The sequence below is a fragment of a genome, unplaced genomic scaffold (genome assembly GCF_019419815.1).
Source record: "Pyrus x bretschneideri cultivar Hongxiangsu unplaced genomic scaffold, Pyrus_bretschneideri_v1 Contig13, whole genome shotgun sequence".
Lineage (NCBI taxonomy): Eukaryota > Viridiplantae > Streptophyta > Magnoliopsida > Rosales > Rosaceae > Pyrus > Pyrus x bretschneideri.
Genome location: NW_025999424.1, coordinates 6,197,816 through 6,212,345, shown reverse-complemented (window position 1 = coordinate 6,212,345; position 14,530 = coordinate 6,197,816). Strand labels below are relative to the sequence as shown.

The following is a 14,530-nucleotide window of genomic DNA, read 5'->3' as shown; positions in this document are numbered from 1 at the left end:
ATGACCCCCCATTGGGGCTGCCAATAATTTGTGCAAAGATAAGGTGCAACAGAAGAAGTGCTTATCTCTTTTTTTGGTCATCAAGATAGTGATATATGTTCTATAAAAGGCAGCAGGCTGGAGTAGTAAAACTGCATCAACTCCATCGTTTTAGAGAAATCAAACCCTAAAAGATCTTCTCTTACACAACAATGCAGGTGGCAACTTCCCTCAGTTATCAAGAAACGATGCTAAAAAATTATGTGCCAATCTTCGTGATGCTCCCTGTAAGTCATAACTCTTCTTTTCACGCGCAACATGTATGCATTATAGTTTGAAATATAATGATCATCACAAAAAGTTCTAATTTTTCTTTTCGGGTTGTCTTCGTACCAGTTGGGAGTTGTTACGGTTGACAATGTTTTGGAAGACAGAGACAAACTCGTAAAGGATCTGAAGGAGCTACGAGCGGCAGGTGTCGATTGGGTTATGATAGATGTGTGGTAGGGGATCATAGAATCCAAAGTGCCTAAGCAGTATGATTGGAGTGCTATAGGAGCGTGTTTCAAGCAGTTCAAGATTGTGGGCTGAAATTACAAACTATACTGTCATTCACCAATGTGGTGGGAATGTAGGAGATGTTGTAACAATTCCCATTCCCAAATGGGTACTTGAGATCGGAGAATCAGACCCCGATATCCTTTATACCAATCTCAAAGGTCTCTAGGTGTGGATAGCCTGCGTCTCTTTGACGGACGAACTGCTGTGGAAGTAAGGTTCACAAGATTTCAACATGTAAAATGTTCATGCCATCAGCTAGCATTCATTTTATCAAGGTTACTTATACGTTAATCCTTCTGTTACAGATATATAGTGATTACATGAAAGCTTCAGAGAGAACTGTCGGATTTTCTAGAAACCGGACTTATTGTAGACATTGAAGTAGGGCTTGGCCCTGCAGGAGAGCTCAGGCATCCCTCTTATCCGGAAAGTCAAGGATGGGCTTTTCCAGGGATTGGAGAATTTCAGGTGGGACTGATATATTAATTTGACAATCCTACGGCTTACTGGAAACATTAAGCAGGTTTGAGTTTTAAGCACATTACCTATTCCATATTGCAGTGCTATGACAAGTATCTCCAAGCAGAGCTTAAAGAGGCTGCAACGGTTGCAGGTCATCCTGAATGGGCATTGCCGGATAACGCCAGAGAATACAATGACACTCCTGAATCCTCAGGGTTCTGCAGATCAAACGGGACATACGTTACTGAGAAAGGGAAGTTCTTCTTGACTTGGTACTCTAACAAATTACTGATCCATGGTGATCAGATCCTGGATGAAGCCAACAAAGTTTTTGAGAGCTGTAAATTAAAGCTAGCTGCCAAAGTAAATATTCTAATGTCGTAACAACCTCATACTAGCATTACTTACCATCTTAACCCCCGTGTTAATCGATGAGTCTGTGCTTGATTATCGAAACAGGTATCTGGAATTCACTGGTGGTATGAAGTTGATAATCACGCCGCGAAGCTTACTGCAGGGTACTACAACTTGAAAGATAGAGATGGGTACAGACCTATAGCAAGGATGTTGTCAAGGCATCATGCAATTTTGAATTTCACATGTTTAGAGATGAGGAACTCAGAACAAAGTGCTGATGCCACAAGTGCGCCTCAGGAACTTGTTCAGCAGGTAAATATCTTGAAATTTATGAATACCAACTTTCCTACTTCAGTTTCGTTTGTCATTGAGAAAATACTGTTTTACTGTTTTCTTCTTGTACAATTACCTCCATATAACATTGTCTCGGAAAACCCTACAAAAATTTATCTTTCTTCAGTTTGACAATTATACAGAATCAGAAAAATGAAATTCGATTCCTGACATCCAGTAACACCCAGGTTCTGAATCAAATATGTTTCTTAACGAATTTATTTCAATGAGAAAAATATGGAAAGTAAAAGCGCATCACTAACGAATTTAAGAAGGAACAAACAAGTTAAACCAAGGATGCATTGAAAATGGACAACTGCATACTATGACAATCATGTTTTGCAAAATGCATGTGCAGGTTTTGAGTGGAGGTTGGAGAGAAAAGCATAGAAGTTGCTGAGAAAATGCACTTTCTAGATACGACAGTGTGGCTTATGACCAAATCCTTCTAAATGCTAGGCCAAATGGCATCAATAAAGACGGCCAACCAAAATTAAGGATGTACGGGGTGACATACCTTCGTTTGTCTGATGAACTACTACAAAAGACGAATCTTGATACGTTCAAGATATTTGTAAAAAAGATGCATGCTGATCAGGTAAGAAAATCTTTATGTATGTGCCTTAAGGACATGCTCTTTCCTGGTGAAATATGTCATCAGATCCCTCATTTATGCAGGATTACCGTCCAGACCCAGAGAAGTACAATCACCACCTAGGTCCTTTGAAGCGGTTGAAACCAGAGACTTCAATTGAAGATCTGCTGGAAGAAACTAAAGCAGTGGAGCCATTCGCATGGGATAAAGAAACAGATATGAGTGTCAGTGGTGGAGCTGGTGGACTTCTTGGCCTAGTTTCTAATTTGATAAGCAAAATCTTTTCTGTATTTAAGTGATACAACAGCCAAGCTGGGAGGGAAGCAACCAATAAATTGGCATAGGATGGCAATATGTCAAATCAATTTGAGATGTCTGCTGTTTAAATAAAAGAATCTGTATTTTCCATGGAATGAATGTACAGATAATCTTATGACAGTATCATTCACCAATAATCCCCACAAGAGCAAACTCCATGTCTAAAGCGGTGAAACCTACGGATATCTCACATTATAATCTCTCAATTCATAAGCATAGAGATCATTATTGTTACTGTGTGGCAATCGCTACGTACACGAAGATTCTTGGTTATCCTGATTGTTGTCCCAGGTTGTGTTAATAAGGGCGAAAGCAATTGCAAGTCTCCGCTATGATCCCAAAGCATCTTCTCCTTTACTTCCTTTTAAACGTCATAGAATACTGAAGCTGGTGTCAGGCTTGTATCCCAGCTTCCTTGAGCTGCAGATTCAAGTCTTTTAACTTGACAAAAATATATCGCGTCAATAGGTGTGACTTATCTCAAACCAAAAACCTATGAACCGTCTTATCTAACTTCACCAAGCAGTAGCCGGGTGTTTCTTCATTCCCTTCCTTCTCACGTTGGCTCTCACTCTTTCCACATCATCCCATCTATTCTCAGAAGCATAAATGTTGGAAAGGCAAAAGTAGCTCCCCACTCGGTTTGGGTTCATTTCGAAACTTTTTGTGCTGCAATGTCCGCCAGCTTAACATAACATTCTTGTGTAGCCTGCAAGCAGAAAGAAGTGAGCCCATATATCACTGCTAGGTTCTACTTCCGTGGTCTTAATGATCGCATATGCTTCATCTACACGCCCTGCCAACCCCATATCCCCGAACTTCGAGTCCATTGCTGGAAGAGCATTAGCCCACATAAATATCCGACTCCAACCCACTAACCACAACCTCCCCATGAACCTTCCTCCCAATTTCCAAAACCAACAGATTGCCGCACGCCTTGAGAACAAAAGGGTACGTAGAATAGTCCGCTTTCTGTCCAAAACTAAGCATTTCACGGTGCAAAACCAGAGACTTGAACGAACAGCAATTGCAGGCATTCTCTGATCATGAAATTCCACAGGAACGCGTTTTTCAGTAGAATCCCATCAAAAATCACCTTCGCTTGGGGCATTTTACCGCAGAAAGCGGCGAGCTTGGTGCTGAGATAGGTGTTGTTGATGAGATTTCCTGTGGTGATGGCGACGGCGTGGAGCTGCTGGCCTTTTGGGAAGGATTTGGTTTTGGCAAGGGATTGAAGGTGGTTCCGCATTGCAGGGAAGTGAATGGTGGGCTGAGAGTTTGTTGTTTGAGATGGAGAGTGAACGTGCAGAGAGATTTTTTGAGTAGTTTGTGTGTGTGGGTGTGTGTATAAATATATTTGTAAAGCTCGTGAAGATGGTGGGCATTTCAGTTTCCTCTCCCTCTTGTGCCTCTCATAAAAAGAAGAGTGAAAAAAAAAACTGAAAAGTTTAAAAAGGATGGAGAAGTGGGGTATCGATCCCCATACCTCTCGCATGCTAAGCGAGCGCTCTACCATCTGAGCTACATCCCCGATTGATAGTTTGACGAACAAATATTTTATAACCTACCATTCCACTTGTTTAAATGCTTGTTTGCGGTTTTGGATTGGTTTGACTTGGATAACTCACTAGATTCAATGAATATTGAATGAAAATATAAATGTCAATTTGCATGTTTTATCTAGGTGAAGATAAAAGATGGAGAAGTTATGAAGAAAACTCGTCCCCCAATCCACTATTTTGTGGAGATTCATTAAGAGAAATAATTTTTCAGCATGATTTTTCTATCTTCTACCTTCACTTAGACAAATATGCAAGTTGCTATCCATATTTCAATTCAACACTCATTTAGTTTAGTGAGTTGTACAACCCTAAACAACAAACGAGACCTATGAGTACAAGTCCAAAGTGAAAATAATTTTAAATAGATTTTAGTTTTATAGACATATGCTAAGTCCAATATTACACTTCTTAAAATGTATCTTTCACATATGCACATGTAAACGATAGATGTTTGATAGTATGCTAAATGCAATATTACACTTCTTGAAAGGGGCAATTAGCATGAATAATCATTTAGTTGCATAATTGATCCACATTTGTGCTGACGTGGCTACCATATTTGTGCAATGTGGCAAGAAAAATAAATTTTATATATTTAAAATATAATATTATTTACCCTATTAAAAAAAAAGGAAAAAGAAAAAAACCCAGAAACCCCCCGATCCACTTCTCCATCTCCTCCCTCTTCACTTTCCATCCCTTCTCTCTCCCCAGACCCACTCCTCCCTCTTCACCCCCCGACCCACCTTTAGCTTGCTTCTCGTTGCTCCCCTCGATGAAATTCTAACCCATCTTCGTCAAGAACATGGAGCTCGGCTTAAACTAGACCAATCTTCAGCCGCCACTGTCTTTGTTGAAATGCGGTTCTTCGATTCCGATTCTGCCGCTGGGCTTCTCCATTGCCGCCGAGCTTTTCAATACGTTCGTGAGCTTAATCAATTTTCTTCCATTTCAACAAGGTTAAGCTTCCTCTTAAGCTTAATAAAAAAAATTAAGCTTGATTCTCTAACTATTATATATCAATTTTCTATCTGCAATCAAATTCAAAATTCAAGAACGAAAAGGACGAACAGGGTGGTGAGGGTGCGAGTTGGGAGGTGGGTTAGGGGTGATCAGGGATGAGATGGATTATGAGGATTAGGGTTTGGGGGTTTATGGTGAGAGTGTTGCAGAGGTGTTTGAGGGAGAGTAGGGAATTGGTTGGGGGGTGAAGAGGGAGGAGTGGGTCTGGGGAGAGAGAAAGAATAGGCGGTGAAAAAGGAGGAGATGGAGAAGTGGGTTGGGGGAGTTTCTGGGTTTCAGAGTTTGATTGGTTTTTTATTTTAAGGGTAAATATTATTATATTTTAAATGTATAAAAAATTATTTTTCTTGCCACGTGGCGCAAATGTGGTAGCTACGTCAGCGCAAATATGGATCCCATATTTGCCATGTCATCACTTAAAGGTTTACTTAACAGATTTTCTAACGGATATATGAAATTGAAATAAAATGATAAGTAAATGTACAACCCGTTCCGATTCTATCGGAACAAATGGAGTATGATGCATGAAATTTCACTTCAGGCTAGATCTATTACTTTTAAAAATTGTTTTTGGATCTTAATTGGTGAGCCCAAGGAGCCCAGCCCCTGATTTTTGTCCCTCGAGCCTCTCGTCTCTCTCCTCTTTCAGTCATTTCTCCCTTTTTCACAACTCTCATTTCCTTCACTCTCTCTTCCGTCACCCCAGGACCTCTCCTCCCCCTGCACCCCTTCTGTGATCTCTCCCTCTCTTCTTGATTTTGTCACTCACACAAGCAACAACAACCCTAAACTAACACCACTAGATGTAGGAACCTCGGGAAAACTCAAGCAAACTTCATGGAACCCGAACAGTGATGGTGTCACTGTTCATCATCTTCTCCGACGTGTTTCATGTTTTTCCGACGTTGGTAAGCTTCTAGAAAACCTTGGGTTGTGTTTTAGGGTTAGATTGAAGGTTATTTTAAGTGGTGTATACGTGTGAATCGCAGAAAATAGCTCGGAGTATCTTTTCCAAATTTTCCCGCCAAACCACGGCGATTTGGCTGACGTGCAAGGTATCAATCTCTTCGTCTTGCTGAGTACTACAACTTTTCTTTTTGAATCACCAAATTTCGTTGAGTATTGAAGAAGTTATATCCATTTGAATCTTACCCAGTTTCCGGTGACCTCCGAGGCTTTTGAGGTGTTTTCCAGCCAAACCACAACTAGTTAACCATCATGCGAAGTACCATTCTTTTCGTCTCTTCGAGAACTATGACTTTCATGTTTAGATCACTTGATTTGGATGAGTAACGAAGAAGTTATGAGCCTTGGAAAATCAACCCAAAAACTGGCCAAAAACTTGGCCTGAAAATGAGTTAACCCAACTAGTTTGCCTTCAAACCCAAACCCATTTGGGCTGAGACCTAGCCCAATTACTCCAAACCCAAATCCTTTTAAGTCTAAGGCTTTCAGGCCATTCCTGCCAAGCCCAACCCAACCTCCTTTTATTTTATTTTGTTTTTAGTTTATTTTTATTAATTGTTTTAAAGGCCTTGGGCCTCATCTGTGAAGACCCTGAATCCAAACCCATTTTCCCATTTCAGTTCTAAGGGCCTTTGGGCCGTGTGTTGTTAGGGGCCTTAAGCCCAAGCCCTAAACCCATTTCCCCTTAAACCCATTTCTTTTTAAAAACCCAAAAGGCCTTTGGGCCATTTCCTTTTAGAGCCTTAGGCCCGTGCATCCGAAACCTTTAACCCTTTAAAACCCAAAACCCTTAACCCTTAACCCTTTAAATCCTTGGGCCCTCAGCCTAACCCAGTTTCGGATCCAATGGAATATTCCTCTATTGACTTTTCTGAAAATTACCCGGGACCCTTTTTAAAGTAATTCGACGTTTTGAATCCATTTGCAATGTCCGTTTTCCCAAATTCAATGGTTATAATAGAGCTTTATTAATTGTACCCTTTATGTGCTTAAGGGCAATTATTTGTGGCAATTCCGTGTTCGCTAGTTTGCGTGGCTCTTCGCAGGCTAAGTATCTGTGAGTGGACCCCTTCTAAAAATGAATGTTTTGATAGTAGAAATGCATACATGGAAAAGCATGATTTAACAATTATGTTCTATGAAACGCTTTGAGATAACATGCTTACTGAGGCTATTTTGAATTATTACTATTTTTCCTACAACCCATGTTCTTATAGAATATTTGATGGATGACTGATATGATATTTAGAACATGTTTAGAACACCTCTTTATAGTAAAGATGATGAATGACTTTATACTATGAAGTTGTTTTTCAAATATATGTATGTTCAATGGTTTTGTACTTACCTAGTGGTCCCAATTCTGCTACGGGATGAGGGATAGATTCCGGTCCGTCTCGGGCGACGATTATGGTGTTGGCATAGGGCTTGAAGTGTTTTTCCTTTGGCTATTAGCACATGGACGAGGAGCTGGCACGGGGCCTGGGGGTAATTTTCCTTTGACTGTTTGCTCAGAGACAAGGAGTTGGCATGAAGCCTGGAGGGATATTGGACATTCACTAATGATTACTATATATATGAGTTATGTTTTGAGACATTGCATGGCATGCTAGGTTTTAGAAAACGTATTTTTTCATGATATATGTGTTTTCATAAAACTTGGGAGATAGTATGTTGATAATTGTTTTATTATATATATCAACTTGGTCCACTCATGTTTGTTTTGCGCCCCCTTTAGGACTTAGAATTGAGGCATACAATCCTGGTGTCCAGGTACTTTCGCATCGGTGTCTTCGAGTCCTACTGCAAGTCTATAACTTAAAAAGCATCGTTTGCTAGCTGATGAGCAACATTGTTACATGTTATATATGTATACAGATGACAATCAAATATTTGTATATAAACCGCCAAAATTTCTACGCACTTTAGAGAAGCAGTAGGGCAAAGAGGAAAGACAACTACGACTACCATCGTAACGTTTTCTTTGTCATTACAATCAACCGAACCAATTCCGAATTGGAAAGAAAAGCAACATCAATACTTAATTAAATGAAGGGTTTCCCTACAGGGGAGGCCGCCGGGGGGGGGGGGGGGAATTCAAACTCAAGTGCTAAGAAAATGAGTTCTTTAAACAACATTGAAATAAAAGAGTTTGTAACTCAGTTGATTAATATTATTTATCACTTAACTTGAGAGCTTAAGTTCAATTTTTCCCTCTACTCTAATAAAAAAAAGGAGTTTTAACGAAAAGCCTGTGGTACTGTTTATTTTAACGAAAAACCACATTTTTACACTAAAAAGTCAAACATGGTACTATTCATTTTACCCTTTATTTTGTCCTTATCGTTAAAACTCAAAGTTTTCAAACCCTTTTCATTAGTTTTCCTAAAAAAAAAAAAAAAAAAAATGAAAGCTAAATTTAGGAAAAAAAAAAAAAAAAAAATGAAAGCTAAATTTAGGATAAAAATATGGAAAGTATTAGATAAGGAAGAAAGAAAAAAAAAAACAAAAAAAACAAAACAAAACAAAAAGTTGATTGAAGGCAAGTATTGTAAAAGCCAGAAAGGAGGTCAAGAGATAAAAGACCAAAATAAGTCTAAAGACAATCATGGGCGTCCCACATTGTTCTCCTCACGTCTTATATTACGCATCATTCTCTTTCTCTCTCCTCCTAAACCCCCGAAAAACAAGAAACATGCTGACGAACAAAAATCTAAACGCAAAAATATTATTAAAAAAATATCCAAATTAGCTAAAATCCTTCTGGGGTTGAATTAGTTTACAGCCCCCCATGACTTTATGTTTTGATTCAGCCTTTTTATTGCATTTATCATTGGCGGTCGTGAACACAACAATGCTCTGACGTATCAAAAAGTATAAATTTATTTTTCAGGCATTGTTGTTTTTGCATGTTCATATCTCCACGTTCAAATCTTCAACGTCTCGGATTTTCCGATCGAGATGGTTTAAAAAATTGCGGGTTCTTCTCGGAGCTAAGAAATCTGACGTGGGTTGTCGTCAAAATTGAAGATTTTTAATCACTTTGGGAGGAGGAGCAGAAGCGCGCGCGGCCGCCATTGTTGCAGGTGGAGCTTGGAGGCTGGTATTTTTTTTTTTAAATTTGGAAACGTTTCGTTTATGTTGGTTAGAGAGAAAATTGGAGGATCGTGCGACAAGTTCGATGAAATGAGAAGGAAAATATATGGACGGGATGGAAATGGGAAGAGACGGTTATGCGGTTGTTTTTGTGATTCTGCTTTGTGCATTGGTGATAGGGGCGTCGGAGGGGGTGAGGAGGACTAAAGAAACGTTTCCAGGCAATGGCGGCGATTGGCTTTCGGAGGAGATAGACGAAGACATGGTATGGAATTACCCTCTAAATTATTTTTTGTGCTGATTATTTCTCCTTTTCATGCATTTAGCCGTGTTATGATTAATTTCAAGGTTGAACATTTTGCCATTTCGTAATGGGGATAGTAATTTGGTAGATACATATATAGTTGTGTGAATTTAATTAGGGATAAATTTGACTACAGGTAGAGCAGGCATGGATTCATTGCAGGAAAGAACTGATAGACGTGAAAGATGCTGTCAAAAATTTTAACTTGTACATTCCACAGGAAGCAGCCGCTGACTCTGAAACAACGCTCTTAACGAAAAGCAACATACACCATGCAGTTTTAGTTCTTCCTCCTCATGTGAAACAAACACTTTTTGATTGCTTAAGAAAGAAAGGGCTTCTGCTTCGTGCTTCTGGAAAAAAGGCTACCTCGAAAAATTGGTTCATCAACTACTTAGAGTGGCTTTTAGGGTGGCCCGATGCTCCTAGAAGACATTTGGCCAGTGATTCGCTTAGGCTAACAACGACAAGCCCTTCTCCATCTCTAGCTCCAGGGCCTACTCCAGTTATAGCTCCCGGCCCTGCAGCTAAGTTGCCTAGACATCAAGCACCTTCACCCTCACCTTCTAAACGAACTCATACTACTTTACGTGCTAGTACAAATCCTGCATCAAAGGATCCCTCATCGAAAAAGAAAAATCCAACATCAAAGGATGTGAATGCCTCACCAAAAAAGAAAAATCCACCAGCAAAGAATCCCTCATCCGGAAAAAAAAAGGCGCCACAAAAGACGCCACAAAAGGATAACAGTGGTGTGATTAAACTAATTGCTATTGTTGGAATTGCAGTAGTAACACTTATCATTGTTGCACTTATCTGTTTCTGCTGTGTTAAGAAAAGGAGAAGCCGAAAAATTGGTCCAAGAAATGGACCAAATGATGACAGGCCTCTTCTCACATTATCCGCTGGTATGTATGCAATTCTCAGATCTCTTCCACTGATTGATGATTTTCTTCGCATTTTAGGCGTGTCACAATCTTTGAATGCCACAGGTTCTTCTCAGAAGTCTGCTAGTTTAGAAAACTCCGGTAACAAAGAGTTTGGCACTAACGCAAAGTTTGTAAACAATATGGCCATGAAAAAAGACAATGAATCTGCACCGGGTGATGCAACTACATCAGAAGCCATGGCAGGAGGGTCAATTCCTCCCCTAAAACCTCCCCCTGGAAGACAAGCTCCTCCGCCGCCTGAACCACCAGGTCCACCACCACCTCCTCCTCCTCGTCCTAAAGCCCCACCACCTCCAAAAGTTTCACCTCCACCGAAACCATTGGCCGGTAAGATCAACCGTCCACCTATAGGACCTAATCGCAAAGCAAAAAGTGGCGATAGTGGTGATATGGATGCTGAGGGATCTCAAAAGACCAAGCTAAAGCCATTTTTCTGGGATAAGGTTAATGCCAATTCTGATCAGTCAATGGTCTGGCATGAGATCAGTGCAGGATCATTCCAGTAAGGCTTTACTTTCTCTTGATGGATCAAATTTTTCATCCACAAAATTACTTAAAGAAACTCCAATTTAACTTCCAACTTATTTACAGATTCAATGAGGAGCAGATAGAGTCGCTATTTGGTTATAACGCAGTGGATAAAGCTAAAAATGATCGGAAGAAGGAATCATCAGCCTCAGAACCTGCAGTCCAGTATATTCAAATTATTGACAGAAAGAAAGCACAAAATCTTGCAATTCTTCTACGAGCATTGAATGTGACAACGGAAGAAGTTGCTGATGCCCTCCGAGAAGGTGACTCTCTCTGTTTCTCTCATCGTGAGAAATGTTTCTAGGATATATTCCATTTTGTATGCTCTTTACATGTGATCAACTCTTCATCCTTTGGCGTTTGCCACTATGAAGTTCCATGTTACGTTTCTCCAATTTTGATTCCTAGTACCAAAATATGAGAAGAAATAGAATGAATAAGTCGGGGCCATGTACAAAATAGAAACTACCATGTTTAATCGAATAAAAACTCGATTATCATGTTACAAAGAATAAAAGCTAAAAGGAAAGAACATAACATGGAACCTCAGAAATTAAGAATTCAAAAATACCATGTTTGAATTGAATAAAAACAGGAACTACCATGTTTACTAAGTTATAAAGAACGATGGGCTAGTCTATGTGATATTTCTTATTAGTAACATAGTTATTTCCTTTATTGATTGAGTCAGGTAATGAGCTTCCTGTGGAGTTCCTCCAAACCTTGCTGAAGATGGCACCGACCGCAGAAGAAGAATTGAAGCTTAGATTATTCACAGGCGATATTGCTCAACTTGGTACTGCAGAGCGGTTCCTCAAAGTCATGGTTGACATACCATTTGCTTTTAAGCGCATGGAGTCACTGTTGTTCATGTGTTCCCTCCAAGAGGACGTTTCTACCACTAAAGAGTCCTTTATTACTTTAGAGGTGAGATACCTAGAGCACTATATCTCTTGAACGATTATAGCCAGTTAAAGAAATCTCAATGTTTCTCTGTTATCTTACTATTCCTCGTCGTAAATGTCAGGTTGCTTGCAACAAACTCAGAAAGAGCAGGCTATTCTTAAAACTTTTAGAAGCGGTTCTTAAAACTGGAAACCGTATGAATGATGGCACCTACCGTGGTGGTGCACAGGCATTTAGGCTTGATACGCTTTTGAAACTTGCTGATGTAAAAGGCACTGATGGCAAAACCACACTCATGCACTTTGTTGTTCAAGAGATCATCCGTTCTGAGGGTCGAAGAGCTATTCGCACAGCCAGAGAAAGCCGGAGCATGTCAAACTTGAGTACAGAGGACATAGCTGAGGATGTCAATGATGAATCAGAGGAGCACTTGTGTAGCCTCGGTCTTCAGGTTGTCTCTGGTTTAAGCAATGAACTTGAAGATGTGAAAAAGGCGGCACTTGTAGATGCTGATAGCCTAGCTGTCGACAGTTGCAAATCTTGGCCAATCACTAACCAAAACTCGAGATTTCATAAATGTTGAGATGAAGAATCTGGATGAAGATAGTGAGTTCCAATGCACACTAGTCAGTTTTGTGGAGCGCGCAGAATCTGATATTACATGGTTGTTGGAAGAAGAAAGGAGGATAACTGCTCTTGTGAAAAGCACAGCGGATTACTTCCACGGGAACGCAGGGAGGGATGAAGGCATTCGCTTATTTGCGATTGTCCGTGATTTCTTGGTAATTCTAAACAAGATATGCACAGAGGTTCGAAATTCAACAATGAGGGCGGCGAAGAGTGCCAAGAAAGAGGCCCAGGCACCAACAACGACAGAAACAACTCCAGAAAATCGTCAAGCACCACCTACTAGAGGCCCAGGCACCAACAGCAACAGAAACAACTCCAGAAAATCGTCAACCACCACCTACAGCTATGCGTCAAGCCCCAACAGCGACAGAAACAACTCCAAAAAATCGTCAACCACCACCTACAGATATGCGTCAATGGCTCTTTCCGGCAATTGCAGAACGGCGGGTGGAGGAGGGTTTCAGTTCAGATGATGAGACCTAGTTTTTTCATATAGAGTAGGTAAAATTTATTTTGGAAAATTTTTTCCCGCGTAATTACTTATGCTTTGGTTGTGTTTGGAAGCAAATTAAAGGTTGCTTAGAGTTCAAGCAATGCAGTAGCGCTAAAACCATGTGTGCAGATGAAATTGGCCTTCAAGTTTTTGTGGCAATTTCTTTGTATCTGTCAAGTACTCACTATTCTTCATTGTGCTACACGAATTTAGGCAGCATTGAAATCACGAAAGCACAACAACCAGACAGTGGTTCGCAGCATTTCTCCGTCTTTGGAGCACCGGAATTTCATGTTCAAAATCTGTTGGTTGCACAAAGATTGTGTCTTTGCAGAAAGAATACTGGATGAAAGGGCACCCCATGGATCTAATGGCAAACGGGGATTTTGTTATGTACAGAAAGACTTTTTAATCCAAAAGATCAAAAACATCATTGCTGTTTTTGCCATCTTTATATATCCAACATATTTCTTCTCAAACTCCTATTTTACTGCAATTAACAAATTAAAATAGGTTCTCTAGAATGGAGGAAAGTTGTGAGATGTGAGCGTCTGGTTGATCACAAAGATGCAATTGATCGACTAGACGTTGACATCTCGCTATCCCAAATTGAAGAATCACAAATAAATAATTAAATAGAGACTTTTTTTCTTTCTCTCTTTGGTCTTGTCCTTAACAGTAAAAAAAAAAAAGGCATTAGTAAATTGAAAAAAAAAAAAAAAAAAGATTTTGTACTACAAAAATACTTTATAATGTTTAATACGAAGAAAAAAAATTATGCATCTATTCATTTGTCATATTCTAATTGATTACTAATAATAAAATTCTTTATTAGTTTCCTTTATTCATGTTAAACTCAATATTTTTTCTTTAAAAGTATTGGCCTTAAAATAGGATACACCTGTCATGTGGCGTTCCGTGATGATAAATTTAATATAAGTTGACAAATATTTACACATTTTTATTTTATTGACTCACAACAACACTTCGGCGCTATCGGCTACCATATAAGTTCTTCCATTCATATAAAAAGAAGTTTTCTTGTTATGGACATTCCCATTAATTAAGGGAGCATTTTTGCTACACGTAGTAAACTATGCTAGCCAGTCATTCATAGAGTATCATGTGTCTTATCACATAACCATAGTTAACTACTAATGTAGAGAACAACGTGATGGGAAATATAAATGAAAATAGAAGGAATATTATAGGTATAAAAATGATAAATAGATGGGATCCACTATTTTTAGTGCGAGTAGAGATTTGAAAACTCAAAGAATTTTGCTTCTAATACCAGTTTACGACATAGACAACTAGAAGAACAAAGTAACAAATTGTTAAACAAGATCAAGGCACTTATAAATGAGTTAACAACTCCAATTTCGACAAAAACCAACTCCACTCTGCCGCCACCAACCACTTATCCTTATTGAGAAAGAGAGAGAGAGGGGCTGGCCGACGCCG

General features: G+C 39.5%; 1 protein-coding gene, 1 non-coding gene and 1 pseudogene across 2 annotated transcripts; 2 read left to right on the top strand and 1 right to left on the bottom strand.

The window, feature by feature from the left end:
* The first annotated feature begins 76 nt into the window (after positions 1–76).
* Positions 77–2,763, top strand: LOC103934256 (annotated as a pseudogene).
* A 1,300-nt stretch (positions 2,764–4,063) lies between these two features.
* On the bottom strand, positions 4,064–4,136 carry TRNAA-AGC. Its single transcript has one exon. It is a non-coding gene; the product is annotated as a tRNA-Ala (tRNA).
* Positions 4,137–8,923: 4,787 nt separating this feature from the next.
* LOC103934265 (formin-like protein 3) lies at positions 8,924–13,365 on the top strand. The gene is given in 8 exon segments (XM_018644241.2): positions 8,924–9,517; positions 9,693–10,464; positions 10,549–11,008; positions 11,098–11,300; positions 11,729–11,964; positions 12,065–12,463; positions 12,465–12,854; positions 12,856–13,365. Coding segments are annotated over 8 exon segments (2,820 nt in total). The 5' UTR covers positions 8,924–9,358; the 3' UTR covers positions 13,057–13,365.
* The last annotated feature ends 1,165 nt before the right edge of the window (positions 13,366–14,530 follow it).